This window comes from Rhinoderma darwinii, chromosome 13 (assembly GCF_050947455.1).
Source record: "Rhinoderma darwinii isolate aRhiDar2 chromosome 13, aRhiDar2.hap1, whole genome shotgun sequence".
Taxonomy (NCBI): Eukaryota; Metazoa; Chordata; class Amphibia; order Anura; family Rhinodermatidae; genus Rhinoderma; species Rhinoderma darwinii.
This window is the reverse complement of record NC_134699.1, coordinates 12,634,941-12,662,342: the sequence shown is the minus strand read 5'-3', so window position 1 is coordinate 12,662,342 and position 27,402 is coordinate 12,634,941. Positions and strand designations below refer to the sequence as shown.

The 27,402-nt window shown below is 45.2% G+C and overlaps 2 protein-coding genes across 2 annotated transcripts; one reads left to right on the top strand and one right to left on the bottom strand.

The window, feature by feature from the left end:
* Window positions 1–186: 186 nt before the first annotated feature.
* On the top strand, window positions 187–17,600 carry NELFCD (negative elongation factor complex member C/D). Its single transcript, XM_075846079.1, has 15 exons — window positions 187–358; window positions 705–817; window positions 1,597–1,706; window positions 2,660–2,769; window positions 3,830–3,937; window positions 4,046–4,198; window positions 4,305–4,435; window positions 5,038–5,203; window positions 7,127–7,261; window positions 10,575–10,714; window positions 10,846–10,960; window positions 11,138–11,233; window positions 13,387–13,527; window positions 13,626–13,755; window positions 17,413–17,600. The coding sequence occupies exons 1-15, from the start codon at window positions 266–268 to the stop codon at window positions 17,445–17,447; spliced, it is 1,776 nt and encodes a 591-aa protein (XP_075702194.1). The 5' UTR covers window positions 187–265; the 3' UTR covers window positions 17,448–17,600.
* Window positions 17,601–18,142: 542 nt separating this feature from the next.
* On the bottom strand, window positions 18,143–26,586 carry CTSZ (cathepsin Z). Its single transcript, XM_075846080.1, has 6 exons — window positions 26,431–26,586; window positions 24,183–24,346; window positions 23,160–23,339; window positions 21,160–21,310; window positions 20,095–20,260; window positions 18,143–18,724 (listed from the first exon to the last, which is right to left on the bottom strand). Exons 1-6 carry the CDS (start codon window positions 26,565–26,567, stop codon window positions 18,611–18,613), a joined length of 912 nt encoding a protein of 303 aa, XP_075702195.1. The 5' UTR covers window positions 26,568–26,586; the 3' UTR covers window positions 18,143–18,610.
* Window positions 26,587–27,402: the final 816 nt, after the last annotated feature.

Below are 27,402 nucleotides of genomic sequence, written 5' to 3'. Positions count from 1 at the left end.
TAATTCTCCACCACATTGCAGAATTTTTCATTATGTAATAAAACAGTTTTATTTCTATAAAAACATAAGCTGTACAACGGTAGTCATTGGAACAGTGTTCTCCCCGCTTATATGGGCTTCTGGTCTTCAAAAACATGGCCGCCGCGGACAGGATTCGGTTTCTAGAATACATTCTCTACTTCCGGTGAAACGTACGTCATCATATCGCGCCAGGAGACTACGGAAAGCCAATAGAGGAAGTTGGGGAGCCCCCAAACTTCGGAAAATGGAGCCCGAAATCTTCCTAGGGAGCAGCAGTGGCAGTGGTAGTGGCATCAGCTCTGGGACCATACTTGGAGACTGGGAGGATAGAGGAGCGGTGAGTGTCTGCAGCACGGGGGCCTGTTAGTTCAGGAGCAAATCGCTGTTGCCCCTGGCAACCAATCAGATGTTCTCTTGCTGTTATTTGCCAAGGCTTATGATTGGTTGCTATGGGCAACCCCACTTTTAATATGTCTCTATGCTCCTTTTATGTGCTTATACCAATGTCTTTGTGGCTGTTAACACAGCACAGCCCCACACCTGACCTGATGCTGGGAGGTGCAATTCTGCTGGGTCAAAGAAAAGCCAAAGTGGCCACAGCCTGTGACCCCTGCACCGTTCGATTTCTAGCTGTTCTCGTATGTCTCGTACATGTCTTAGTTATAGGCTGTGTTTTATGGCAGGATGAAGAGTATGCAGAAACGGAGGATGATGCCGAGTTGCAACAGGAATGTCTGAAGAAACTGTCCAGTCGTGACTACATCATGGAGCCTGCCATATTTAACACCTTGAAAAGGTGGGAGCTGCTATTCGAACTACCTCCAGTTAACAGATTTGTCTCTATTTGTTGTCAGGACCCTGAGCCGGAGTGGGGAGTTAATGCAAAGATCTGTTCCCGCTCCAGAGGACCCCGCACTACCATTTGTTACATCCGTTTGAAGGGATGCTCCGTAATACTACGCTGAACTCGGCTATTTCCGTCATTCACATTGAGAATGAATGGAGCGGCATGACATATTCGTGACCGCCGCTCCGTTCCAAGAGGGGACTCGGGGTTCTCGTGATCGGTGGGGGTCCCAGCAATCGAACACATCACCTATAGTGTGGATAGGTTATGGTGGGATAACTCTTTAATGACCGCCCGCAGGCTATTGTCCATGTTACACTAACATAGCTGCGCAAACCGTTCTGTAGCCACCAGGACACCCGAGAGAAGAAAAAAGTTATCTTTTAACCCCTTCGTCTTATCAGTCACTATATACACAGTGTTCAATGTAATATAGCTGGTAGTATAGCTTTAAGTATTTTATGTGACTGATCACGTTGTACCCACTACTACAGAACGGTCCCTTAAACTTTGTTTTTTGTTCTTTTTGGGGTTACGAAGTATTAAAAATATATTTTTATACAAAAATAAAACCCATGACAAAAAATCGCTTTGACGACCTGGTTGGAGTTCTTCCATCATTTCATCAGACAAATATCATGGTGATGCCGCGGGTTTTATAGCGACTTATGGGCCACCAAATGGATCCATAGCCTAAATGTGAATTCTGGCTCTACTCTCGTGTGCAGGTATTTCCAGGCAGGTGGGTCTCCAGAGAACGTCATTCAGCTTCTGTCCGAGAGTTACACCGCTGTAGCACAGACCGTGAACCTGTTGGCAGAGTGGCTCATCCATTCAGGTACGTGGGGCTAACCTGTCATTGACGCTGGTGTTTAGTGGAAGAAAAATCGGCTAAGATAAAAAGGATGTCATGCTATTTGGGGCACAGGGTGGTGTGAAACCCTTGCCATCTGGTACAGAACAAGGACTATCCAGTCATGGGACATGGTGGCTGTGCAGGGACTGCAGCCGTGGGCAATGATGGTCGAGTGCTGGTCTAACCAGATGTGGGATGTGATGGCAGAGCTAGAACTATCCAGATGTGGCAGGGTGGGGATTATCCAGTCGTGGGAGGTAATGGTGGAGCTAGGAGGGACTTAACGGTAAATCGCTCTTGATAATGAGACGAAAAGAAGGTGGTCACTCATCGAGCCATTATACATGTTCTCCAGACACACTCCATATGCCAGTACTGAATGCTATTTGTGGCTTGTGCATTTATTGCGCATCAGATTGTATTTCAAACAAATCACCGAAAAAATAACTATATTTATTTAAAATTACTGAAAAAGGCCATACTTACTCATACACGGGCAGGTACGAATGCCAGTTCCCAACAGGATGCAGACAAGCCACAATGCTACATAGAGGGAGATCGCACAGGTGTAATATACTGATGAACACCTACTATTCATGAGGGGGGTGGCTGCTTAGTATTATCATTGCACACAGATATGGCTTCTTTAAGTGTGCCAGTCACACGGTTATATGTAGTGCACCATGCTGGCATACAGCCTATTAGTTACGCCCATACTATTGGATCAGGCGGCCTGCCCAGCACCCTCGAAGTGCACCACACAAAGTACTGACACACTATTCTCCCCCAAAATGACAAGGTCTGGCTGCATCCTGAAAAGATATTCATGATAAACCTCTTGGGATTTTGTGTGTACCTGCCCTGGTATGGGTAAGTGTGGCCTTTATCAGTGATTTTAATCCGATTTGTATTTCGTTTTAATTTTTTTCTATCAGGAGTGGAGCCAGTACAAGTCCAGGAGACGGTGGAAAACCACTTGAAAAGCCTGTTAATAAAACACTTTGAGCCGAGAAAAGCCGATTCCATTTTTACAGAGGAAGGAGAGGTAATTACTTGTAAGATTTCTTAAACTGTAACTAAATGTTTGACAAACTTCTGTCATGTCATAGCGACATGTCAGAAGTTTTGATTGGTGGGGGTCCGAGCACTGAGACCCCACTAATCTCTAGTACGAAGTGGCAGAAGTACTCGTGTGAGCGCTCCGCTGTTTCGTGATGAAAACGGAAACCTTTGGTTTCCATTTGTGTCAGTCAGGGTCCCGTTCTGACGGACATCTCAGACGGAACGGGACCCTGGTGCAGATGTGAATGAAGCCTAATGCATTTTACCTGAACTGATACATTGTAGCAAACTATCAGGACAGCACAGAGATTTACAGTGCAATACTACAATAGCAGAGCCTCAGCTGTGAGTATTGTTAGTTCTGTACAGGTTTACACCCTCTGGTTGTGAATAAGAATGTTCCCATTCACTAACAGCAAGCAGAAATCTTGAAAATGGTGACAAATTGGAACACAAAAAAATTATTATAAATTACAGAACTTTTCATTAGGGCTTATTCACATAAATGTATCCTTCGTTCATGTGCTTTTCGTTTAAGAACAGACAGGACACTGACCTATACAAGTCAATGCAACTACTCACTTACTCATTTTTTTTTTTTTTTTTAATAAAGCATGCGTTCGTGGTGGGAAACTTACAGCATGACATATTCTGGTCCATCTATACGGACCAGACTTGCCTATTAAAGTCAATGGATGCGTAAAAAAACAAAAAAAAACGGACCGCACACGGACGACATCCGTGTACTGTCAGTTTCTTATGGATCAGCAGATCCAAAAAATACAGAGGGATGACACAGAAACCACACGGACGCGACATGGACGTTCCTATGGATTAAAGAAGAAACCGTTTCTCACGAATGCAAATCGGACACGCTCCGGCCAGTTGGAAGTTATTACAGTTTATTTACATCAAACTGGGAAACCCTCTTTGCTTCACTCGTACAGTCGTATATTTTGCTGTCCTTTTGTTGTTCTTATTTTTTGTAACGTAAATGACTTCTAAGGGAAGACTCCATGTCTTGCTTCTTCTTCGATTGTCAGACTCCTGCTTGGCTGGAGCAGATGATCGCACACACCACATGGCGAGACCTGTTTTACAAGCTTGCAGAGGCTCATCCAGACTGCTTGATGCTGAACTTCACAGTCAAGGTGAGCACCATTATTTTTTAAAGGACATTAAGTCCTTCTGATCTATGACCAGATAATAGGATTACATTTATTAAAGAACTATAAATCTTCATCCTTTGTGTCTTCCAGCTCATCTCCGATGCCGGGTATCAGGGAGAAATCACCAGCGTCTCCACGGCTTGTCAGCAGCTGGAGGTCTTCTCCAGAGTGCTTCGTACATCACTGGCCACCATACTCGATGGAGGAGAGGAGAACCTTGAAAAAAACCTACCCGAGTTTGCCGTACGTGCCAGTCTCCGCATACCATGTACCCGCGCTTTGTCTTGTCAGCAGCAGCCGCTCTGTCTCTACTGTGCACGCTTACGCTCTTGTCTTCTTCTTCTTGTAGAAAATGGTTTGTCACGGAGAACACACCTATTTGTTTGCACAAGCAATCATGTCTATATTGGCACAAGAGGAGCAGGGAGGATCTGCCATGCGCAGGATTGCACAGGAGGTGCAAAGATTTGCTCACGAAAAGTAAGAGTGGTTACTTAGTCTATTTTAATTCTAAAAAAGATGGCTAAAGAGAAGAAATGTGTAAAGGGGGAGGGGGGGGGGGTGTGCAGCTGCAATCTCCCTGCCTCTGTAAGGGACTGCATGCTGTGAGAGGGGAGAAGGAGCACAGCTGCTACATAACATCACTGAGCACAAGCATGGAGCGAGAAAATGTACGTCTACAGATACCGGCAGAATGAGGAAAGTAGTCCCAGAATGTGCAGGTTACACACATCACTTCTGGCTGCACTACGTTAAAGCACATTTATCACCTACTTCAGAAGTAGTGACAGGCAGGCGGATTAGAATTCTGTTCATTTTATTAGCTGCTGTGAGCTTGAAGTCCGGAGTATTCTTGAGCTGTGACCTCACCCGCTGCTGATTGACAGCTTTCTCCTTATGCGCAGTAATCGTGAAGAAGCTGTCAATAGACGGCAGGTGGAGTCCGCAGCTCGTGGGTAAGCTGTACTGCAAGCTCACGGGATACGTGGCACGCTGCAACTAATAAAATTTAATTCAGAAAGACTAGAGCCTGTTAACACATAAGGGAATAAGATCATAAACACCAAGTCTTTGTTCCTCAGGGGCCATGATGCCAGTCAGATCACTCTTGCATTGGGAACTGCTGCATCCTACCCTCGGGCGTGCCAGGCACTCGGTGCTATGTTATCCAAAGGAGCGTTAAACCCGGCAGACATTACTGTCCTGTACAAGATGTTTACAAGCATGGACTCTCCCCCCGTGGAACTGGTGAGGACGTGGAGATGACGGTTACCCACAATGTGCGCCTGTAATGACCGGGGAACGGCATCAAAAACCATCATTCTGTTCTGTATTGTCCTCGTGTGTATTACTCTATTTGTATTATTGTTAGGTTGTTCTAGTCACAAACGTTGCAGTTAATGCATCTGTCCCACTTCAAGTTCACCGAACGTTCCCTCAGGCAGAACTTACTGGCGTTAAGGCCCTTTTACCCTGGCTGATTATCGTGCAGATTATCGTTCATATAACACTCGTTGCCGATAATTGCCCTGTGTAAACAGGGCAGCGATCAGCAGATGAACGAGGAAACGCGCGATCATCTGCTGGTCGTATCGTTTTAAAAAATAAAATATTATCGTTGTCGGCAGCGCATCTTGGTGTGTAAACGGAGACGCGCTGCCGACACGATAATAATGTATGGGGACGAGCGATCGGAGTAACGACCGCTGATCCCCATCCATAGCTCCGTGTGACAGGAACAAACGAGCGCCGATCAACGATGTCTCGTTGAGCGGCGCTTTCTGTACCGGCCTATTGTCGGCCGTTGTAAAAGGCCCTTTATCGAGGATCGATCACTTTTGTTGAGTAACCTCCAGAAAATTGTAGGAGACCACAATATAATATATGTTTATGGCCTGATGAAGACGCATGTCCTGCGTCGAAACGCGTAGCCTCTATTAAATTCTTCTTCACACAGCAGCGCCTAGTATATTTGGTCCACTTTTTTCTATTTAAATCCAATCTAAAAAGTGGGTGAACTATATGTAATAATGTAAATTGAGCATTTTCCTCTTGAACTTAAAAAGGCCATACTCGTTCGGCCGACAGCTATTCCTCACAAACCCCCCCCCATACACACACACACACGCTTGGTTCGGACGAACATGCAAGTGTTTTAAATGGGGAGGGGGGAGTAATTCACTGTCATACACCTCTAGCAGCAGCTTATTCCCCCCCCCCCCCTGAGGGCATTGAAATATCAACCTTCCTGATCCCTCTTCCCCTGACATCATCTGTTGGGAAAGAGTCAGGAAGCCCCTACACACATTAGATAGTTGGCTGAAATCGGCAGGTTCTGTCAATATTAATCTAATGTGTATGGGGTCCTTAATGGACAGTCAGAGTCTGCACCCGGCAGTCCAAATCTCACGGACTGCTCACTGAGATTTTCTACTTCTGACCTAGGAGCAACCTATCCTATCTGCTAGGACCATGAACTTTTACTATAGCAACAGCAAAAACTTGTGCATTATGCAGCCCAGAAACTTATGACGCATTAAAAGAGTTGTCTGGGTACGGGGTGGGTTGTTCATACATATGACCTATCCACAGGACAGGTCATCTGTATATGATCAGTGGGGGTCTGACACCCATCAGTATGAAATACCGTCCCTTGCCTGGACAACCCCTTTAAGAGAGCCATACACATTAAGTAACTGTCGGCCAAATGCCAAAAGCCTAGTATGTTGGATTGCTGGCACCCCTAGCGATCACTAGGACAGGGTTCCCGGGTCCCCGTTCCTCCTCACTCGCATGCCCACTGTGAGGAGGAGTCTGTATGGAGCGGCAGCACGTCTGACTGCTGCTCCATACAAGCTCCACCACATTGTGGCCATATTTTTTTTTTGTAGGGTACAGTCTTAACCTGGACATACACATTAGATATGTAGGCTCAGTGGGCAGCCATCTTCCCAATAAACATGCGTGTTCCACCAAACGGACGTGTATCAGAATGAGGAGTGCTAGAAGTGGCTGCCGGGCTTCTCTTTTGAATTCGGATCTTGAGAATTTGTGCAAAGTGTACTTATGTGTAAGCTCTGTTAATGTAATACACATCCTGCTCCACCTGTATTTGTTATATATATTTTCTGCATATTCTTCGTAACTTGTCGGTGTTCCCTTCTCTCTTAGATCCGTGTTCCGGCATTTCTGGATCTTTTCATGCAATCACTCTTCAAACCTGGAGCGAAGATAAACCAAGACCACAAGCATAAATACATTCATATATTGGCCTATGCTGCCAGTGTGGTGGAGACATGGAAGAAGGTTTGTAATGTGCTATTCTAGGAAAGCTCTTTGCTGCTGGATCTATCGTCTTCCCTTAAAGGCATGTTGTTGCCCGAAAAACATGTTTTTTTTTTTAAATTTAAACATTTAGTGTGTGGGCGATTAAACATTGTTCAAATTTTTTTTATTTTTTTCGCGAGTCAGGAAATATTATAAATTTTTTCTAATTTTTTCTAATTTATAATACTACCCATTTTTGGTCACTAGATGGAGCTAGTTCCCAAAATTGCAGCATTGCAACATTGGGTTAAAAGCTCTCGCTCTAGTGAGCTCTCAGCATCCCCCCCTCCTTTATCCTGGCTAGTGCCGGGATAAACGAGGGGTTTGAAAGGTTTAACCTCCTACACTGTGTGTCGCCATTTTTTGAGGTAACCCACAGTGTAGTAGGTTTACATACAGTAGTAAACACACACAAACACTAACATACATTGAAATCTCTTACCTGCTCCTGCCGCCGCGGCTCCCTCCGGCCCGTCCGCTCCCTTTGCTGCCGCTGTTCCATGTGCACAAGTCCGGAAGCCGCGACCGGAAGTAGTAATATTACTGTCCGGCCGCGACTTCCGGTCCACAGGAAAATGGCGCCGGACGGCGCCAATTTCGAATAGGACTGTGTGGGAGCGGCGCATGCGCAGTTCCCACACAGACGCCGTACACGGCAGTCAATGGGACGGGAGCCGTTCGCAGTCCCTATGGGACTGTGGCTGCCGTATTCCATGTCTGTGTGTGTCGTTAATCGACACACACAGTAATGGAAACAAAAATGGCAGCCCCCATAGAGAAGTAAATCAATTAAAAACGTAAAAAGTACAACACAGCAACATACATTAATAAAATTTATTGATCTATCACACTAAAACACATAACATATTAAAAAAAAAGTTGGTCGTGACACTGTTCCTTTAAAGGGGTTGTCCGGTTTCAGACATTAATGTTATTTTTTGTATATTTAAAAGCTATCCAATTTTCCAATATACTTTCTATATTAACTCCTCACGGTTTTCAAGATCTCTGCTTGTTGTCGTTTAGTAGGAACATCCATTGTTGACTTCCAGTGGATAAAATTCTGTCCATGATCATGTGATGGACACACAGCTGCAGGGCTCGTTATAACACACCGCTTTGATACACATACTGTAACGATCCCAGCACCTGTGTGTCCATCACATGACCATGTAACGATCCCAGCACCTGTGTGTCCATCACATGACCATGTAACGATCCCAGCACCTGTGTCCATCACATGACCATGTAACGATCCCAGCACCTGTGTGTCCATCACATGACCATGTAACGATCCCATTACCTGTGTTCCATCACATGACCATGTAACGATCCCAGCACCTGTGTGTTCATCACATGACCCTGTAACGATCCCAGCACCTTTGTGTCCATCACATGACCCTGTAACGATCCCAGCACTTGTATGTCCATCACATGATCATTGACAGAATTTCATCCACTGGAAGTAAACCATGAATGTTCCTACTGAATGACAACAAGCAGAGATCTTAAAAACCGTGAGGAATTAATATAGAAAGTTTATTGGAAAATTGTATAACTTTTAATTACACAAAATGAAAAAAACACATTAATTTGCTGAAGCAGAACAACCCTTTAAGTACGCACGGCGGCTCTTTTAACCCCTTAATGACCGGGCCATTTTGCACGTTAATGACCAAGGATTATTTTTTGTTTTTTCACGGTCGCATTCCAAGAGTCGTAACTTTTTTTTTATTCCGTCGACATAGCCGTATAAGGGCTTGTTTTTTGCGGGACGAGTTGTATTTTGTAATTGTACCATTTTTAGATGCTTATAACATATTGATTAACTTTTATTAACTTTATTTTAGGAGAGAATTGAAAATAAGCCGCTATTCCAGCATTGATTTTCACTTTATAAATTTACGCCGTTTACTATGCAGCGTAAATAACATGTTACCTTTATTCTACGGGTCGGCACGATTACAGGGATACCAAATATGTAAAGGTTTTATATGTTGTTCCTACGTTTGCACAATAAAAAGCCTTTTAGAAAACAATTACTTGTTTTTGCATCGCCGCATTTCAAGAGCCGTAACGTTTTTATTTTTCCGTCGATGTGGCCGTACGTGGGCTTGATTTTTGCGGGACAATGTGTAGTTTTCATTAGTACAATTTTGGGGTACATAGGACTTATAGATGGACTTTTATTTTATTTTTTATGGGGGGAATGGCAGAAAAGAGAGAATTTTGACGTTGTTTTTTGCGTTTTCTTTGGACGCCGTTCATCCGGCGGTTTAATTAATGTGTTCATTTTATTGGTCAAGTTGTTACGATCGCGGGGATACCATATATGTGTATGTGTGATTTGTTTAGACCGTTTAACTAAATAAAACCACTTTTTGGGCCAAAAAAGTAGTTTTATTTGACTGTGACTGTAATTATTATTTTTTTTTTTTTTCACAAACTTTATTTAACTGATTGTAATTTTTTTTTTAAGTCCCATCAGGACACTTCACTATGCGATCTGTTGATCGCATATATAATGCTTTGGTATACTTAGTATACCAAAGCATTATTGCCTGTCAGTGTAAAACTGACAGGCAACCGGTTAGGTCATGCCTCTGGCATCGCCTAACAGGCAGATGCTGAAGACAGACCTGGGGGTCTTTGTTAGACCCCCGGCTGTCATGGAAACCCGACGGCGACCGACCCGCGATTTGTTTGCGGGGGCGCCGATCGGGTGACAGAGGGAGCTCCCTCCCTCTGTCAAACACATTAGATGCCGCTGTCACTATTGACAGCGGCATTTAATGGGTTAAACTGCCGGAATCGGCGCGCGCTTCGATTCCGGCAGTTGCAGCAGGAGCCAGGCTGTGTATAACAGCTGTGCTCCTGCCGCTGATCGTGTGGGTACAGTGACAGTACCCACGCGATCACAGGACGGATATATCCGTCCTCCTGCGCGAACTAGCAGCTGCTGAGGACGGATATATCCGTCCTTCGGCGTTAAGGAGTTAAGAAAACATTTCACTGCTGATACACTTCTCTTCAACTGGGAGTCGGCATGATCCTGGCATGGAAGGGTTTGCTTTAGTGACCGATAGAAGGGATTTTCTGAGCATAGAAAAAAAGGATCTGCTTTTTTTTTTTTTTTTTTTTAAACTGCGCCACCTCTTTCTCCATGGCTGTGTCTGGTATTGCAGCCTTATTCATTTGAACAGTTCTAAGCTGCAACCGAGCTGTAGAACATATCAGGACACACTCTTCAAGATTCTAACCGCCCGTCATCCTGTTGTCTTGTTTGCTTCAGAATAAGCGGGTGAATATTAATAAGGATGAATTAAAGTCGACTTCCAAAGCTATAGAGACCGTCCATAACCTGTGCTGCAATGAAAACAAGGGCGCCTCGGAGCTTGTGGCTGAGCTGGGCACATTGTATCAATGTATCAGGTAGGTGGTGATGGTGCAGCTATTACAGTAAGAGCAGGGGCATTGTTTATATAGAGTAGCGGGCATCCTGGCATAAGAAACAGATGGGGCATCTAGAATCAGGTCATTCTTTTTTTATATTTCTGCACCAGGTTCCCGGTTGTAGCAATGGGTGTTTTGAAGTGGGTGGACTGGACAGTATCAGAACCCCGTTATTTCCAGCTACAGACCGATCATACGCCTGTACACCTGGCACTGCTGGACGAGGTGAGTGCGGCGGGGTTAGAGCCCGTTGGAGCGCACCTTTTAATCCTATTTGTTCTCTGTGCTTCCTTTGACCCGCATAGGATAAAATAAACCAGAATTCTCATTCAAAATTCACAGAAAGGAATTGTGTGTTTCCAATATTTAGAATTTTTCAGTATTCTTTCCCTGTATTTGCAGATCAGTACGTGTCACCAGCTTCTACACCCACAAGTCCTGCAACTGCTGATTAAACTATTTGAGACGGAGCACTCGCAGCTAGATGTCATGGAGCAGGTAAGTGACCGCAATGCATGATGGGTGCATGATGGCCGTATATTCTTCAGCCGTTTTACTTAAAGTGTAAGTAAACTTTTAAAAATCTGTTGACCTATCCGTGACCTGAGAGGTCCGTGCACAGAGACACCCACCGATCGCTAAAACAAAGCGGCCAATGCGCTCAGGTGAGCGCTGTGCTGCTTAGTTTCATATCGGCTCTGCTTGCCTCGAAGCGGTGTACATGCTCAATAGAAAGTCTGAGTCCCTACACCGCTCGCTCGGGTTTCCGAAGAATGGCGTTCAGAAACGAGGCGGAACAGCGCTCACCTGAGTATTTCTGCTGCTTTTATTTTAGCGATTGGTGGGGGTCTCCGTGCTCTGATCCCCACCATTCGAAACTTCTGACATGTTACTATGACATGTCAAGTTTTTTTAAAAGTTTAGTTGCCCTTTAACCTAACTATGCGTTGCCATTGAAAGCTTGAGTTCTACTGTTTGCATAGTTTGGTTTACTTGGTTATGGATTTTTATTGTGAACCTATATTTGGTCAATCTGCGCTCATGATGTCCTAGATTTGAGGGTTTTTGTTAATTTTTTTTAATCTCCATTTTACAAAATATATATAAAATTAATATGCATGAAAGGTGGAGTCACTGTGAAAATACATTACATGACATTACTTATCCTGTACTGTTACATCCTGTATTATACTCCAGAGCTGCACTCACTATTCTGCTGGTGGAGTCACTGTGTATATACATTACATTACTTCTCCTGTACTGATCCTGAGTTATATCCTGTATAATACTGCAGAGCTGCACTCACTATTCTGCTGGTGGAGTCACTGTGTATATACATTACATTACTTCTCCTGTACTGATCCTGAGTTATATCCTGTATTATACTCCAGAGCTGCACTCATTATTCTGCTGGTGGAGTCACTGTGTACATACATTACATTACTTATCCTGTACTGATCCTGAGTTACATCCTGTATTATAATCCAGAGCTGCACTCACTATTCTGCTGGTGAGGTCACTGTGTACATACATTACATTACTTATCCTGTACTGATCCTGAGTTACATCCTGTATTATAATCCAGAGCTGCACTCACTATTCTGCTGGTGGAGTCACTGTGTACATACATTACTTATCCTGTACTGATCCTGAGTTACATCCTGTATTATACTCCAGAGCTGCACTCCCTATTCTGCTGGTGGAGTGACTGTGTACATACATTACATTACTTATCCTGTACTGATCCTGAGTTACATCCTGTATTATACTCCAGAGCTGCAGTCACAGTTCAGACACACCCCTAACAGCTTAAAGAGGTTCTGTCACCGCATTATAAATGGCCTATCTCCTACATAATATGATCGGCGCTGTAATGTAGATCACAGCCGTTTTTTTTATTTAGAAAAACGATCATTTTTGACGGAGTTATGACCTATTTTAGCTTTATGCTAATTACTTTCTTAATGCCCAACTGGGCGTGTTTTTACTATATGACCAAGTGGGCGTTGTGGAGAGCAGTGCATGACGCTGACCAATCAGTGACCAGTCAGCGTCATACACTTCTCCCCATTCATTTACACAGCACATAGTGATCTATCTAGATCACTATGTGCAGCCACATACTCACATATTAACGAAACTCAAGTGTCCTGACCGTGAATAGACCTCACTACTAGCCAGGACGTGATGTCTATTCAGAATCCTGACACTTCACTAACGTTTGTGGTTGATTTACATCACAGCAAGCGTAATCTCCCTGTAAATGAATCCACCAGCAGAATAGTGAGTGCAGCTCTGGAGTATAATACAGGATAAGTAATGTAATGTATGTACACAGTGACTCCATCAGCAGAATAGTGAGTGCAGCTCTGGAGTATAATACAGGATGTAACTCCGGATTAGTACAGGATAAGTAATGTAATGTATGTACACAGTGACTCCACCAGCAGAATAGTGAGTGCAGCTCTGGAGTATAATACAGGATGTAACTCAGGATCAGTACAGTATAAGTAATGTAATGTTCAGTATTTACAAAGTGACTCAACTTTTTATGTAGCGTCATTCTATAGATAATCTATACAGTGGTGGACATACTTTAATTTGTCTTCCCTCTTTAACGGTCTGTCCCTCCCATGCATCCTCTCCTTTAGTTGGAGCTGAAGAAGACCCTGCTGGACAGAATGGTTCACCTGTTGAGTCGAGGCTATGTGCTGCCTGTTGTCACTTACATCCGCAAATGTCTGGAGAAACTTGACACGGACATCTCTCTCATACGTTACTTTGTGACAGAGGTATTAGTTATTACTGATCTCTTCCACCAACCACCCCCTGACTCCATTACCAGGTAGATCACCTGCTCCCCATCTCAACATTTAATTTTCCTCACCAGGTCCTGGATGTCATTGCCCCTCCTTATACCTCAGACTTTGTGCAGCTTTTCCTTCCCATCCTAGAAAACGAAAGTATAGCCGGCACCATTAAAACCGAAGGAGAACATGACCCGGTGACAGAGTTTATAGGTAGGAACCAGCGACTCCGCGACCTTCATCCCTTTTCCTTCCCTGTCTTTGGTTTGTGACATTAAAGAGGCTCTGTCACCAGATTTTGCAACCCCTATCTGCTATTGCAGCAGATCGGCGCTGCAATGTAGATTACAGTAACGTTTTTATTTTTAAAAAACTAGCATTTTTGGCCAAGTTATGACCATTTTTGTAGTTCTGCAAATGAGGCTTGCAAAAGTCCAAGTGGGCGTGTTTAAAAGTAAAAGTACAACTGGGCGTGTATTATGTGCGTAGATCGGGGGGCGTTTTTAATACTTTTACTAGCTGGGCGTTCTCATGAGAAGTATCATCCACTTCTCTACACAACGCCCAGCTTCTGCCAGATCACGCTGTGACGTCACTCACAGGTCCTGCATCGTGTCAGACGAGCGAGGACACATCGGCACCAGAGACTACAGTTGATTCTGCAGCAGCATCAGCGTTTGCAGGTAAGTAGCTACATCGACTTACCTGCTAACGCCGATGCTGCTGCAGAATCAACTGTAGCCTCTGGTGCCGATGTGTCCTCGCTCGTCTGACACGCTGCAGGACCTGTGAGTGACGTCACAGCGTGATCTGGCAGAAGCTGGGCGTTCTGAAGAGAAGTGGATGATACTTCTATACACAACGCCCAGCTAGTGAAAGTATTAAAAACGCCCCGATGTACGCACATAATACACACCCACTTGGACTTTTACTGTAAACACACCCACTTGGACTTTTGCAAGCCTCATTTGCATAACTACAAAAATGGTCATAACTTGGCCAAAAATGCTCGTTTTTTAAAAATAAAAAGGTTACTGTAATCTACATTGCAGCGCCGATCTGATGCAATAGCAGATAGGGGTTGCAAAATCTGGTGACAGAGCCTCTTTAAGTTGGTTCCCTCTACTATGTGCTGTGTGTCTGTAATATCTCCTGGTGGGCACATTACAGAAGGGTACCAGGGTCTCTTGCTGTGAATCTGAATACAGCGTCATCTCCTTAAATAAACCGGGATGTTAATGTTGCAGAAAACCGCGTATTCTCATATAGGCACATGTGTGATGAAGTTAGCGGACACAGCATGCTTAGGCTCCGTTCACATCCTGTATTAGCCTCCCGTCGGCGGTATACATAAAGAGGATTTACCTCCAACGGAAGGCTGCAATGTATACCACTGTATAGGCGTACGTCACCTATAGTAAAAAAACAAAACGTATACCGCGCGTTACATTTTTTTGTCTACTGTATTCCTTCATATAGAATATCGTAGACTACAACACTATTCTACGCAAAAAAAACGTATACCGGCCCAGGGTTTTTATTTTTAAATGAACACTCTCTTAACATACACCTGTTACCTCCATATCCCTATGGATACATTAGGAGGCTGCACCAGGAGCTTTCTGGAAGAATGCCCCGAACATCGTTCACAAACGTGATCTGAACGCAGCCTTATTGCTATGAAATTGACCTCGTCATGATGATTTATTATGGGATTTTTCGCTAGTGTGTTCGGAGGACACAGATGATGAGGGTGTTCGCTCATCCCACCATGCTGTACCCCTCCTGCAGACGCTGAGCTAACTAGTTTTAATGAGAAAAGGAACGGTGCGCCTGATCTTGGATCTGAAACGTCTTAATCGTTATGTCAACATCCGTCAGTTCTGGATAATATTAAGTGATCTCATCCATGGAGCAGGGGGAATTCCTGTCCTCAAGGATGCAAATCTGCACGTCGCCATCTGTGTGTACCATCGGCGATTCCTTCGCTTTGTGATCCGATCTTGCCATTATTAATTTGTCGCTCTACCGTTTGATTGGTCAACGGCCTCACGGGTCTTCACGAGGTGCTCTCCTCCCTGATGACTTCACTCTCGCAGTGAGAACTCTGGACACTTTTTCCTGCTTTGATTGTATCAACAACCTCACCAAGTCCTCTCTCTTTTTTTCCCTTGCAATGTCTTATATTTTTGGGCATGAGTTTAGACAGGCCAGGGTTCTTTATCCACAGGACAAGCTCCTCTGACTGCAGCATGGCATTCGGTCTCTGGAAACACTTTTTCCTTTCTCGATACACAGCTGCGTGTGAATTTTGGGCCTGATCGCGATTTCTCTTTCCACCGTTTCATACTCTGCCCCTTCAGTGTGCCATCCTGACTCGTTCTTCTGCCCCTGTCAGTATGCCGCTCTCTCCAGTATTGGCACTGGGCTGCTCCTCCCAATTTCTCCAGTGGTTGGTCCTGACTGGTGGGAAGGAGTCTTGCAAAACCTAATAGTTGAGAGTGTAGGGTCCCCTATCCCGGTCAATGTCCTAGAGCTCTGAGCCGTTCTTCTCTCCCTCCACATTGGACTTGCATCCTGTCCGGCCATCCGGTCACGGTTCAGACCCACAACGCCACAGCAGTCGCCTATCGAATACTACCAAGGCGGGACCCGCAGCGCCGTGTCCATGTCTGAGGCAACCACCATCCTGACATGGGCATAGACTCACGTTCCGGCTCTCTTGGCAGTCCACATTCCAGGAGTGGACAACTGGATCACCATCTTCCTAAGTCGAGAATGGATAGACCCTGGGAGTGAGCCCTTCATCCAGAAGACTTTAAGGAAATGGGCTCCAGGTGTGGTCAGCTGCATGTGGACCTCATGGCTGCCAGATTGAATCACAAGCTTCCTGGCTTTGTATCTCGGGCTCGATATCCTCTAGTGGTGGACGCATTGGTCATTCCGTGGCATCCGATCCATTTCCCCTACATCTTCCCTCCTCTTCTGCTTCGGATCCTCAATATAATCAAGGCAGTAGGCATCCCAGTGATTCTTCTCGCCCCGTCCGGTCTGGTACGCCGACCTGGTTGCTCTTCTGGCGTCAAGACCTGCTCTCTCGGGGACCTCTCCTCAACCCGAATTCAGCAGCTCTTAGATTAAGGGTATGGCTGTTGGAACATAGCATTGCATCCTCCGATGCCTCTGTCGGTCGCAGGGTGTTGCAGTCGGTGCAGGGCGCTGCCTTAGATGCTGACCTTGGGACGTTTAATGTCCCCAAATGACACGAAAATGTATTTTTTGTTACCGTAAATTCCCTTTCAAATCACGTTCATTGGGGGACACCGCACCCACCAAGTGATTGATTCTTTTAGGTGTTATGGCTGTTTTTCTCCAGGGTGTGCTTTTGTCTCTGGTGCTCATATGGTTTACAATTATCGGTTTTAGTTGTGACTGTTTCTGCTCTTTCTCTTCTTTTATTGCTTATGTACAAACTTGTTAGCTTGGTGTCTGCAGGAGGGTATAGCATGGTGGGAGGCGCGAACACTTTTTTTTCCTAGTGTTGTCTCCTTGTGGCAGCCGTTATACCCATGGGATTTTACGGTAAGTAACAAAAATCCAATTTTCTTTATATAAATGCAGTACATGATCCTAGCCAGCAGATGGCACCTGATGACTGGTTACCTGTTCCCTGCACTTATCCTCCTGCAGGTGTAATTATCATTCTGAGCACTAGGTGGCATAGTATAACTTTGTCTTTTTTATTTTATAATTTTAGTTTTGACAAGTTTCTCTTTTAAATGAAATCTGCAAATATATATATATATATTGTGTAAAAAAAAAACTTCTAATATTCGTTTCACGCTTTTTTTTTTCTTTTTCTTATTCCAGCTCACTGCAAATCTAAATTCATTATGATAAACTAACTAGCTCCAGAGAACAGATTCCCGGACATGGAGTGAGACGCATCTGCCCATTTGTTCTTCTTATTTTTTTTCCAATTTGTATATATAATACCTTTCCCCCGTTTTAAGAATGTTGCTTCTGGAATTTTTTTTTAAATACACATTTTTATTTTACCAACTTGGTTTGTGCTGTTTATGCTGCGAGAGGTGTGTGTTGTGTGAGACGTTCCTTCACCAGTGATGCTCTGTATGCCGCAAATATAAGGTCATCGACAATATTAAAGGGGTCCTGACCGCGTGGATGATGCAAAGGATCTGGTTTCCCGAGGATTCGTCCTATGTCCAGAGCAGCAGGTACAGACATTCGCACATAGGACGTACACTATTGTGACCCCATCTTTTGCACTGACCTTTAAAACTTGTGTAAGGCGTCTCCGGCGAGTTGTGGTAAATTTGCTAAATTACTCCGATGGGACCTAAAATGTCCTTCTATGGAAAATAAAGTTACACTAGACCTTGTGACCACCCCCAGAAATCAGTCAGGTGATGGTTACAAAGTCACTTGCAAATTTTTTTCCATAGGGAAACATTGACGTTCTGGGAATCCCATGATTATAACGCAACTCGTAACCTAACATGCAATAGAGAAAGTAAAAGCTGTAATCTGATTGGTCCCTTAGTTCCGTTGTGCTAATATACAGACATGCTTCCATCAGTTACATAATAAAAAGATTTTAATAATGTTCTTAAGACATAGACGTGGCATCTTCCTCTGCTGCAAATTCAGATCAGTACGTATGACAATATCTGGTTGTGCGTCGTTGCAGCGTTCTTGTCTTTCCTTTGTTTTCTCGCTAACGCGTTTTGCATGGCAGGTGGTCAGTTTCTTGTATATAATGTGGAGTATTCCTGCGGGAGGAAGATACAGCGATGTACAGGTAAAAAAAAAAATCATCTATACAGTAGATAAAAGAGGCCTGATTGGCATTGTGCTCCAGTCACACTCAAAGCAACGAAACCTTGTAGGGGGTGCTGATCTGGCTGTAATCATGTTCTGTAATATACTTTTGATTCTCTGGGGCTTGTAAGCAGCTTCTGACCTGCGCAGAGATTGTCATATTATTGGCAAGGCGGTAAATGCAATTTGTAGCAGCTTTTTGTCTCGATCTTGTAGTCGGGCATCATCAGGGGACTATTACGTCTCCATAATCACAGTCCTGTTCAATGGCCAGGTTATAGTCCGCTCCTTGGCCTCCTTTGTAAGTGCTCGTCACTATCCGCAGCCAGCCTCTCTCGCCCTGTAAAGCAATACACATGCATCATTATCATTCGTGGCTTCCTACAGGGGATGTGATGCCGCCAAGGCGTCAGCTGACCATGATGCGTTGTGTCGGGATGCAACCCTGAAACTTCGCTGTCATGGGTGGGTCATCCAAACAGCCTGGGAGGACTGCGTTCTTCCTAATGGCACTGTGTGGGTGCCGGCATGTGACAGTCGCTCTCAGGCTCGGAGAAGCAGTCGTCACTTTTAAAGGTACCCATGTATAATCCATAGTCCATGATGAACAACCTTTTTATCTCTCATTTACATGGGCAATTATTGCTACAGACCTTCAGGGTTTATATCTGAACGATAGTTTTGTGTATCCAAGCCTATACTCTCCTTCTTTTTTTTTTTTTTTTTAAAACAGCGCCTCTCCTGTCCATAGGCCGTGTTTGGTAATGCAACTCTCATTCAAGTGAATGCAATACCAGACACAGCCCATGAACTAGCTCTATATCTGGAAAACAAAAATAAAAGGGGAAGATGGGGGGGTTATAATCTCATCCAATCCCTTTGAGAGATCCATGTCACAAGCCTCACCGGGCGGGGGGAATCCTGCTTTGTGTCATCCTGACCTGGATGTTTTCGCCCTCAGCGCTGAACCTGCTTGTTTCATTTTATGCTCTTCACGCGGAGTATCGTGAGTATAGGATTATTTAGGGATCTAGGATTATATGTTTTATACATAATGCAGGGCAGTATACTATAGGAGCACATGATATATACATGGAGTGGGGCACTAGCAGATTCACCCTTGCCCTGGGGCAAGCTCTTTTCATGGATATCACCCAAACAGGTCAATTGCTGTCATCAAGAGCAGTAAGGGTCTGTTCACACTGCGTTTTCCGTGTATGTCAGAGGTTCACATTGTGAAGATTTTCCGTGGACGCCTCCTATGGATTCCACTGTATTGGCATATACGGTGGCATCCGTTGCCCATAGACTCTCCCTTTTAAAAAAAGTATAGTGCGTGTTTTTTCTAAAATATATATATATATATATATATATATATATATATATATATATATATATATATATATATATATATATATATATATATAATTTTTGTTTTGTTTTTTTCTAAAAAAAAGTTCTGTTTCCTGACCATACCAGCCCAATGGAGGACAGAAGGACCCTTTTTGCCACCTTTTCGGTGAACGGGGGCCTGCGGATACTTCTGACATGTAAGCGGGGAGCTTTCCCGGCCATATGCCAAGCGCACTCTACAAACACAGTGTGAATTCAACCTAAGACCAAACAGACCTGGGTTTTTCATCCACCAAATTCTTGTAGTCACAACTAGAACTACTGCAAAATATTACAGACAATAGAATAAATTCTCACCCAAGGTTCTCCCCAGGAATTGCGGACCACCCAGTACTCCACTCCGTTTTCATCCATGCCCCACCCAGCCACTGAGATTATGTGATTGACCATCGGGTTTGGCTGGTACTCGGCATACAGCCCTCCAGTATAGGCATCTAGCTTTTCTGTAGCCATTATCCCACAGCTGAAGAACACAACAACATGGGGTTAAATGTCTAATAACCACGTGTAACATAAGCACTGTTCATGAACACCAAGTTAAAGGAACTCTCCAGGTAAAGCTGTGGTATGCCTAAAGGGGCGGAGCATGACACCAGGATTCTCTTTGATGGTCTTTGAATCTGTGTCATGCTCCGCCCCTCAGGCCCTGCACTAGTTGTATCTGGAGTGTCCCTTTAACAACAAAGCAGGGATTTTTTTATTTTTTAGTAGAGACCTAAAATATCCCGTGATATTACCGAATAGTAATGATTTATTTTAGGTTTTCTTCAAACTCGTACATAATGTAATCTGTTCTTATCGGATCTCCTGCTGTAAAGTAAGTTACAAGTGACGTCCTCTAAACTCCATGTAACGAAGAGGAGAAAATATGTTTTAGGCCGGTTTCACACAAGCGTAATGCAATATGGCCGCATTTCGGATCATATGTTCATGCTATTACAGATCCATGATGATAATGATGGACTGTCTTCTAGGGAGGAACTCTCCATAGACTTCAATGGGGTTTGTTTCCATCTGCAAAATGGATGAAACTGGACCATACTGCATTTTTAAATATACACGCATGTTTTATGCACCGATGTATATGGCCCCACAGATTACAACACCTGGACTTTTAGGACATCCGTTTTTGGAAGAAAGCAGGTGTTTTTTTGGTTGTATTTTTTTTGTTTTTATACTGGACTATGCCTTTAAGGGTAACAAACATCCACTTGTCATCTATATTGGGAATCTATTCAGCTGCATCCTAGAATTTACCACAACCTGACCCCAGCTGTAACGGGACCCTTTATCTACGTTAGGGTGCCCCAGGTCTCTTACATTTGTGTAATGAAAGGAGTTATATATATTAGTTTTTTTTACCTGATTGGTCCATTCTTGTAGATCTCGGCCATCATCTTCTCCCTCCCACTGACCTCCCCGTAGTCACCGACTTTCCACAGCGTGTAATTGGACAGGGTAAAGCATTTATGGAACGTGATGCAGGTACCGCACTGGTTGAACTTGTTGCACTCTAAATAGTAAGGAATAAAGTGTTGTAAACAAGTTCTGAGCCCTCTGACAACTTTAATTGATTGGTTTATACAGCTAATTATATATTATTCTGCTTTGCCTTTTTTGCATAATTTATATTCTGTTTAAGAGATTATTGGTAATGTTATGGAGGTACTGTCTATGGCTTGCCATGTTAGGGCGGTGCTGTCTATGGCTTGCCTTGTTAGGGCGGTGCTGTCTATGGCTGGCCCTGTTAGGGCGGTGCTGTCTATGGCTGGCCCTGTTAGGGCGGTGCTGTCTATGGCTGGCCCTGTTAGGGCGGTGCTGTCTATGGCTGGCCCTGTTAGGGCGGTGCTGTCTATGGCTGGCCCTGTTAGGGCGGTGCTGTCTATGGCTGGCCGTGTTAGGGCGGTGCTGTCTATGGCTGGCCGTGTTAGGGCGGTGCTGTCTATGGCTGGCCCTGTTAGGGCGGTGCTGTCTATGGCTGGCCCTGTTAGGGCGGTGCGGTCTATGGCTGGCCCTGTTAGGGCGGTGCGGTCTATGGCTGGCCCTGTTAGGGCGGTGCGGTCTATGGCTGGCCCTGTTAGGGCGGTGCGGTCTATGGCTGGCCCTGTTAGGGCGGTGCGGTCTATGGCTGGCCCTGTTAGGGCGGTGCGGTCTATGGCTGGCCGTGTTGGGGCGGTGCGTTCTATGGCTGGCCGTGTTGGGGCGGTGCGTTCTATGGCTGGCCGTGTTGGGGCGGTGCGTTCTATGGCTGGCCGTGTTGGGGCGGTGCGTTCTATGGCTGGCCGTGTTGGGGCGGTGCGTTCTATGGCTGGCCGTGTTGGGGCGGTGCGGTCTATGGCTGGCCGTGTTGGGGCGGTGCGGTCTATGGCTGGCCGTGTTGGGGCGGTGCGGTCTATGGCTGGCCGTGTTGGGGCGGTGCGGTCTATGGCTGGCCGTGTTGGGGCGGGGCGGTCTATGGCTGGCCGTGTTGGGGCGGGGCGGTCTATGGCTGGCCGTGTTGGGGCGGGGCGGTCTATGGCTGGCCGTGTTGGGGCGGGGCGGTCTATGGCTGGCCCGGTTGGGGCGGGCGGTCTATGGCTGGCCCGGTTGGGGCGGGGCGGTCTACGGCTGGCCCGGTTGGGGCGGTGCGGTCTACGGCTGGCCCGGTTGGGGCGGGGCGGTCTATGGCTGGCCCGGTTGGGGCGGTGCGGTCTATGGCTGGCCCTGTTAGAAGGCATTAAAAGGGTTATCCAGAACTTAACATTGATGAACCATTCACAAGATAGGGCAACAATGTTTAGTTGGTGGAGGCCCGACCTCCAGGACCCCTGCCGATCCGCACCATAAAAGGGCCGCAGCTCATACTATTGTCTGTGGAAGAGCAGCACCGGACACAGCCGCCCATATGAACATGCCGCTGTGCCTAAGTAGGTGGTAAGACCCCACGGATGAAACATTGATGGTCGATCCTACAAATATGTCATCTATTTTAGTCCCGGAGCACCAGCAGGAGCTTCGCTTTAATGTGTCATGCCCTGACACAATCCTGTTTATGCCCCTGATCAAAAACGTGGATGAAAAGCACAGAATGAGGTGAAAAACCAAATTCCTGTTATTTGATAAAGATGGTGATGTGGCCTGTAAGACTTGTCCCCAACTGGAAAACAATGATGTATGTGAATGTTGGATTCTTCAGAACAAGGGCTGTATTGTTGCAGTTACTGTCACATGCAGAGGTAGTCACGCCCGACATGCAGAGGTAGTCACCAGTGATATAAATGGCACATGGCAGGAGGGGGGGGGGGCTGTTACAGAATTTGCATTTGTGCCCAGGAGCTTTAAGTTACGTCTGTGAGTTGCTTTATCTGATCAGATTCTCCTACCCTGATCCTTGGCCTGGTAGTTGTTGCAAGTTTCATCCGGGATTCCATGTATGTTGGCGTACTCCCACACTCCTCCGTGGTCTCCACCCTCGCAGGATCCTGCCTCTCCGCAGTCAATCACATTCTGCACGGACAGGTATGCCGATGGCCACGCGCCTTTTCTCTTAATATTAATCCGGTCTGAAAGGAGAGAGAGACATTGTAATTCTAGGATGCAGAAAATGATATAATTGATCTTCCCAATAGTGGATAATATTATGGAGGCTCGTGTCTCCAGTAAATGGGGGGCCTAATAATAATCTTGTTCTTTTCCTTACAAATTGGCGAATTCTAGTTATAATTCTGTTCTGGCTGTAATGGAAATCCACTCTCCGTGCCCTAAATTCCTGGTGCGCTTGAGTTTATATACAGTATCCAATCTGAGCAGAGCTGCAGTGCAAAGCAATGTGGACAGATCAATAACCCTTAGGCCGGGTTCACACGAGCATGTTCGGTCCGTAAAATACGGACCGTATGTCGGCCGCATTTCCTGGACTGAGCACACTGCAGGGAGGAACGCCTCTAGCATCATAGTTTTGTACGACGCTAGGACTCCCTGCTTCCCTGCGGGACAACTGTCCCGTACTGAAAACATGATTACAGTACGGGACAGTTTTCCCGCAGCGAGGCAGTGATACCTAGCGTCATAGATAACTATGATGCTAGGTGCCCGGCTCCCTGCAGTGTGTTGGGTTCGGTAAATGTGTCCGACATGCCGTCCGTATATCACGGCCCGAACACGCTCGTGTGAACCTTATTGATGCTGTCGCATTAGTACATATGTAGTCCGAATGGATTCCTTCCATTCTCTAATGGGCACAGCAAATGGGTTCTTACATAATTGTGTCATGACAAAGAACCATTGTGTATCTGATTAAAAAAAAAAAGGCCAACTGTTGTGGTGTCCCTAATGTTTACAGTGCTGAGCAACTCAACTTCTTTCTTTTTCCCCTCCAGGAGCACCAGGCACATCTTTGGACCCACCTGCCATAGCGCTTGTACTCCCATGTGCCCAGCATGATCCACAGTATTGTGGGATGTGCTGGTTTCGTGTAGAGCTGACATAGTTGGTGCCGTTCACATTACGCCAGTCCCAGACCTTTGGCAGATTTCCTACAGGGATGTATTCATGTGGACGAGGGTAGGTCCTGTAGAAGAGTAAGCGTATTATAATATAAAGTCATAGATAAGATCATTTACCTGTTCACTACATGTCGTATAAATATTGAGCTCCACCGTGACCTGGTGTTCCCTGCGAATCACTGTCAAATTACGCAATTACCGTGACCCCATAGAGACTTTAATGTTTCTCTACCATGTCGGATTTCTGCCAGTTTGGTTGAGACTTCTTTAACCATATGGAAACATTGAGGCCATGACGCGGTAGTCCCACAATTTGACCAACATTTGCAGACGACCCTGTGGAGCCGTTAACCACATTATTGGGAGTCTGGGAATAGAGTTACTCAATGTCAGGAGGCGGCAGCACAAGCTTGTTGAAGGAATTTTCTGCTATTTGTCTACCTGGACTACCAGTAGTTATAAGAAGCTCTTGTGCCACTAATTTTAAGACGCAGCAGGGATTGTACAAGGAAACTTCCGGATTTATTTCACAATCTGCTCTTGTGATTTGTGACGTGAACAGCAATAGAACTTCTTGGGGCTTCATTCACTTCTGTCCACGTCAGAGAGATCTGCACATTAGACTTTTGCCTGCAGTTCCCACCTATTTCAATTGGATCCACCAACAGCTAATCAGATGTTAATTGTAACCCATGAAATATATCTGTATTGTTGCATACTGGCAGCTTGCCCTAGATGAGTGGAACTATAAGTCACAGCATGCACTGCCTGATGCTTGATGAGCCACAGACTAATCAATTCTCTTATTTGTAAGGTCACAAGTCACATAAGAAAACAGCCCCCCTGGGTGTTTAACTTCACCCCTTCCCTTGTTGGAAATTAGGATGAACGACCCCTTAGCTGCTTCCCCACTATTGCTTTTTTTGTGATGGGAGGAAAGGATCCCTGGGTAGACCTCCTGGGGAGAAGAATGGGTGCCAACCTTAACTGGGACTCCCTCTCTTGGCGTTTGCTAAAGTACTTACTGACAACCTGTCCGATCCTTTGTTACCCGGGAGATAAGCGGCCATCGGTGTGTCTGGTAGCCGCTTATCTCCATGTTGAAGCAAAAATGCCTATTTGGATGAGCTTCAAGTCTGTGTTTACACATTGTACCAATTTTTGCATTATAAAAGGAACATTGATGACTATGATATACCATCTACGTTTGATCGTGTCGGTACGACATGTAGCCTTTCCCAGCGTGGGGCAGGAGTTCTATAATAATGCTTACATGTAGATTATAGGTATATTATGCTGTACAAGTGTCCCCATAATTGCACGTTAAAGGGGCTTTCTAGACCCTTTCCACCGTGTTTAAATTTGTGGCTGTTTTTCTTTCTACGTTTTTCCGTAGTTAAGGATCGAACATCGTCCCTGTGGGTTTTGGTTACGGCCGCCTCGTCACCTTTACAGCACCAATCAGGTCACCTCATTAATTTACTAGAAAAAATGCATTCACGCTGGTATAAAATAGTCTCCACATTCACTGTATACGCCTCCGCAATTAAAGGGCCACACGTCCTAAAAGCCGCAGCTTATAATAGTGCAGCAGCGTTAGAAGAGGAGCTACTGATATCAGTCACACCTGTAAATACATCTGGGGATATGGGGGATAAAGTAGGGGTCATTCTGGACCTCCTATCGGCCATCCCATTAAATAAAGCTACAGTCTGCCTCCCCTCCGATAACAGAGAACAATAGAGTGCATCTAACTGTAACTTTCTCGAATGCGTTTTTCTTAGCTAGGGACACTTAATTTTTTTTTTGCTTCGATTCTAAGCTCCTTGGACACTTTTTAGTAAAATTCCCCCCATATCAAAGGTTCAGATTTATAAGATAACAGAGGTCGGTAATGAGATTGTTCTGCAATTACTGTTATAACATGCTGTCGTGGATAGCTGGGAGTTGTAGTTCCGGAACAGCTGGGCCAGACTAGTTATCCCAGTGGGATTTTGTTCATCATGGAACCACATGGCTGGTGGGGTAGGCTGGGATTTGTAGTTCTACAATAGCTGTAACTTTTTATGGAGATACATTCTTCTTTCCCACCATCTACTGGGATATAATAACATTGTGCAGCAGTCACTGACCAGGCGGTGGCACCTACCTCACTCCAAAGTTGCCCCTGGCTACTGGTTTGTAGCAGTGCTGACCCTCCTGAAAGTAAAGCCCCCCATTAACCCAGGAGATGAGGGCGAGAAGCAGGACGTGTCTGTACATGGTGGAGAACAGAAGATCTCTCATGTGATGAGCAGGAAGGGACTGTATAAAAACACACCAGACACTTCCCCTATTGCTGACTCACTAGCTTTTTTTTTTTTTTTTTTTATTTTTTTTTTTGCCTTAAAGGGACAGCGCACTTCGGGGAGGGGGCAGGGCGGTGACTGCAGAGACTTAACTGGCACATTTCTTAGCACAGGAATTCTTCCTTAACAAAGAGTCTGCATGGTGAGCCATTAGAAGTGGAAATACCCTTCCCCCGTAGTTGTGCATGCACGAGCAAGTCTGTACTCGAAATATAGAAGTGAAAGCGGAGGGTCATGCATTATATAACAAAGCCGGTGTATAATATATTATATTGGTACAGTGAGAGAGGGTCAAAAGTTCCCCTTGTCTACTGGGCCAAACATTATGGCATTTGGTGCTGGCCTAGCCCCCCCCCCCCCATTATTGCCCCCCCCCTTATATCGCTATAATGACTTCATACATGACCTAGCAAGAGTTTACAGAAGTCACACGCTTCACCAGCACGTTCACGAAGTGTCTGATTTAACGCGGATTCCACTATGAAATCTGTGTCACATCCGACGACAATACGAATCCAATGTATGTGAATGGGGTTTCTGCAACCCCATTCACATGCAGCAGAAAATTTTCATGCAGATTTTTGTCTGCAGCGCAGGGGTTAGCCCCATAGAATGGCACTCTCCTGCATGCGGATCTGCGGCACATCAAACTGCACGTCCATAGAAAAAATCCAAGATGAGCCGCAGATCCTGCAGTAAATGTGACGGGTTCTTATGAATTCCCAGGAGCAGCGTACCACCAGCCGGCTCTCCTGTGCCTCTGTGCACTATTC

Coding starts and splice junctions, on each gene's coding strand:
- NELFCD (XM_075846079.1), top strand. CDS start 266: ATGGAGCCCGAAATCTTCCTAGGGAGCAGCAGTGGCAGTGGTAGTGGC. Junction 3,938..4,045: donor TGCTGAACTTCACAGTCAAG/GTGAGCACCATT, acceptor TGTGTCTTCCAG/CTCATCTCCGATGCCGGGTA. Junction 4,199..4,304: donor AAAACCTACCCGAGTTTGCC/GTACGTGCCAGT, acceptor TTCTTCTTGTAG/AAAATGGTTTGTCACGGAGA.
- CTSZ (XM_075846080.1), bottom strand. CDS start 26,567: ATGAGAGATCTTCTGTTCTCCACCATGTACAGACACGTCCTGCTTCTC. Junction 23,340..24,182: donor GAGTACAAGCGCTATGGCAG/GTGGGTCCAAAG, acceptor CTCTCCTTTCAG/ACCGGATTAATATTAAGAGA. Junction 18,725..20,094: donor ATTCCTGGGGAGAACCTTGG/GTGAGAATTTAT, acceptor ATTGCTTTACAG/GGCGAGAGAGGCTGGCTGCG.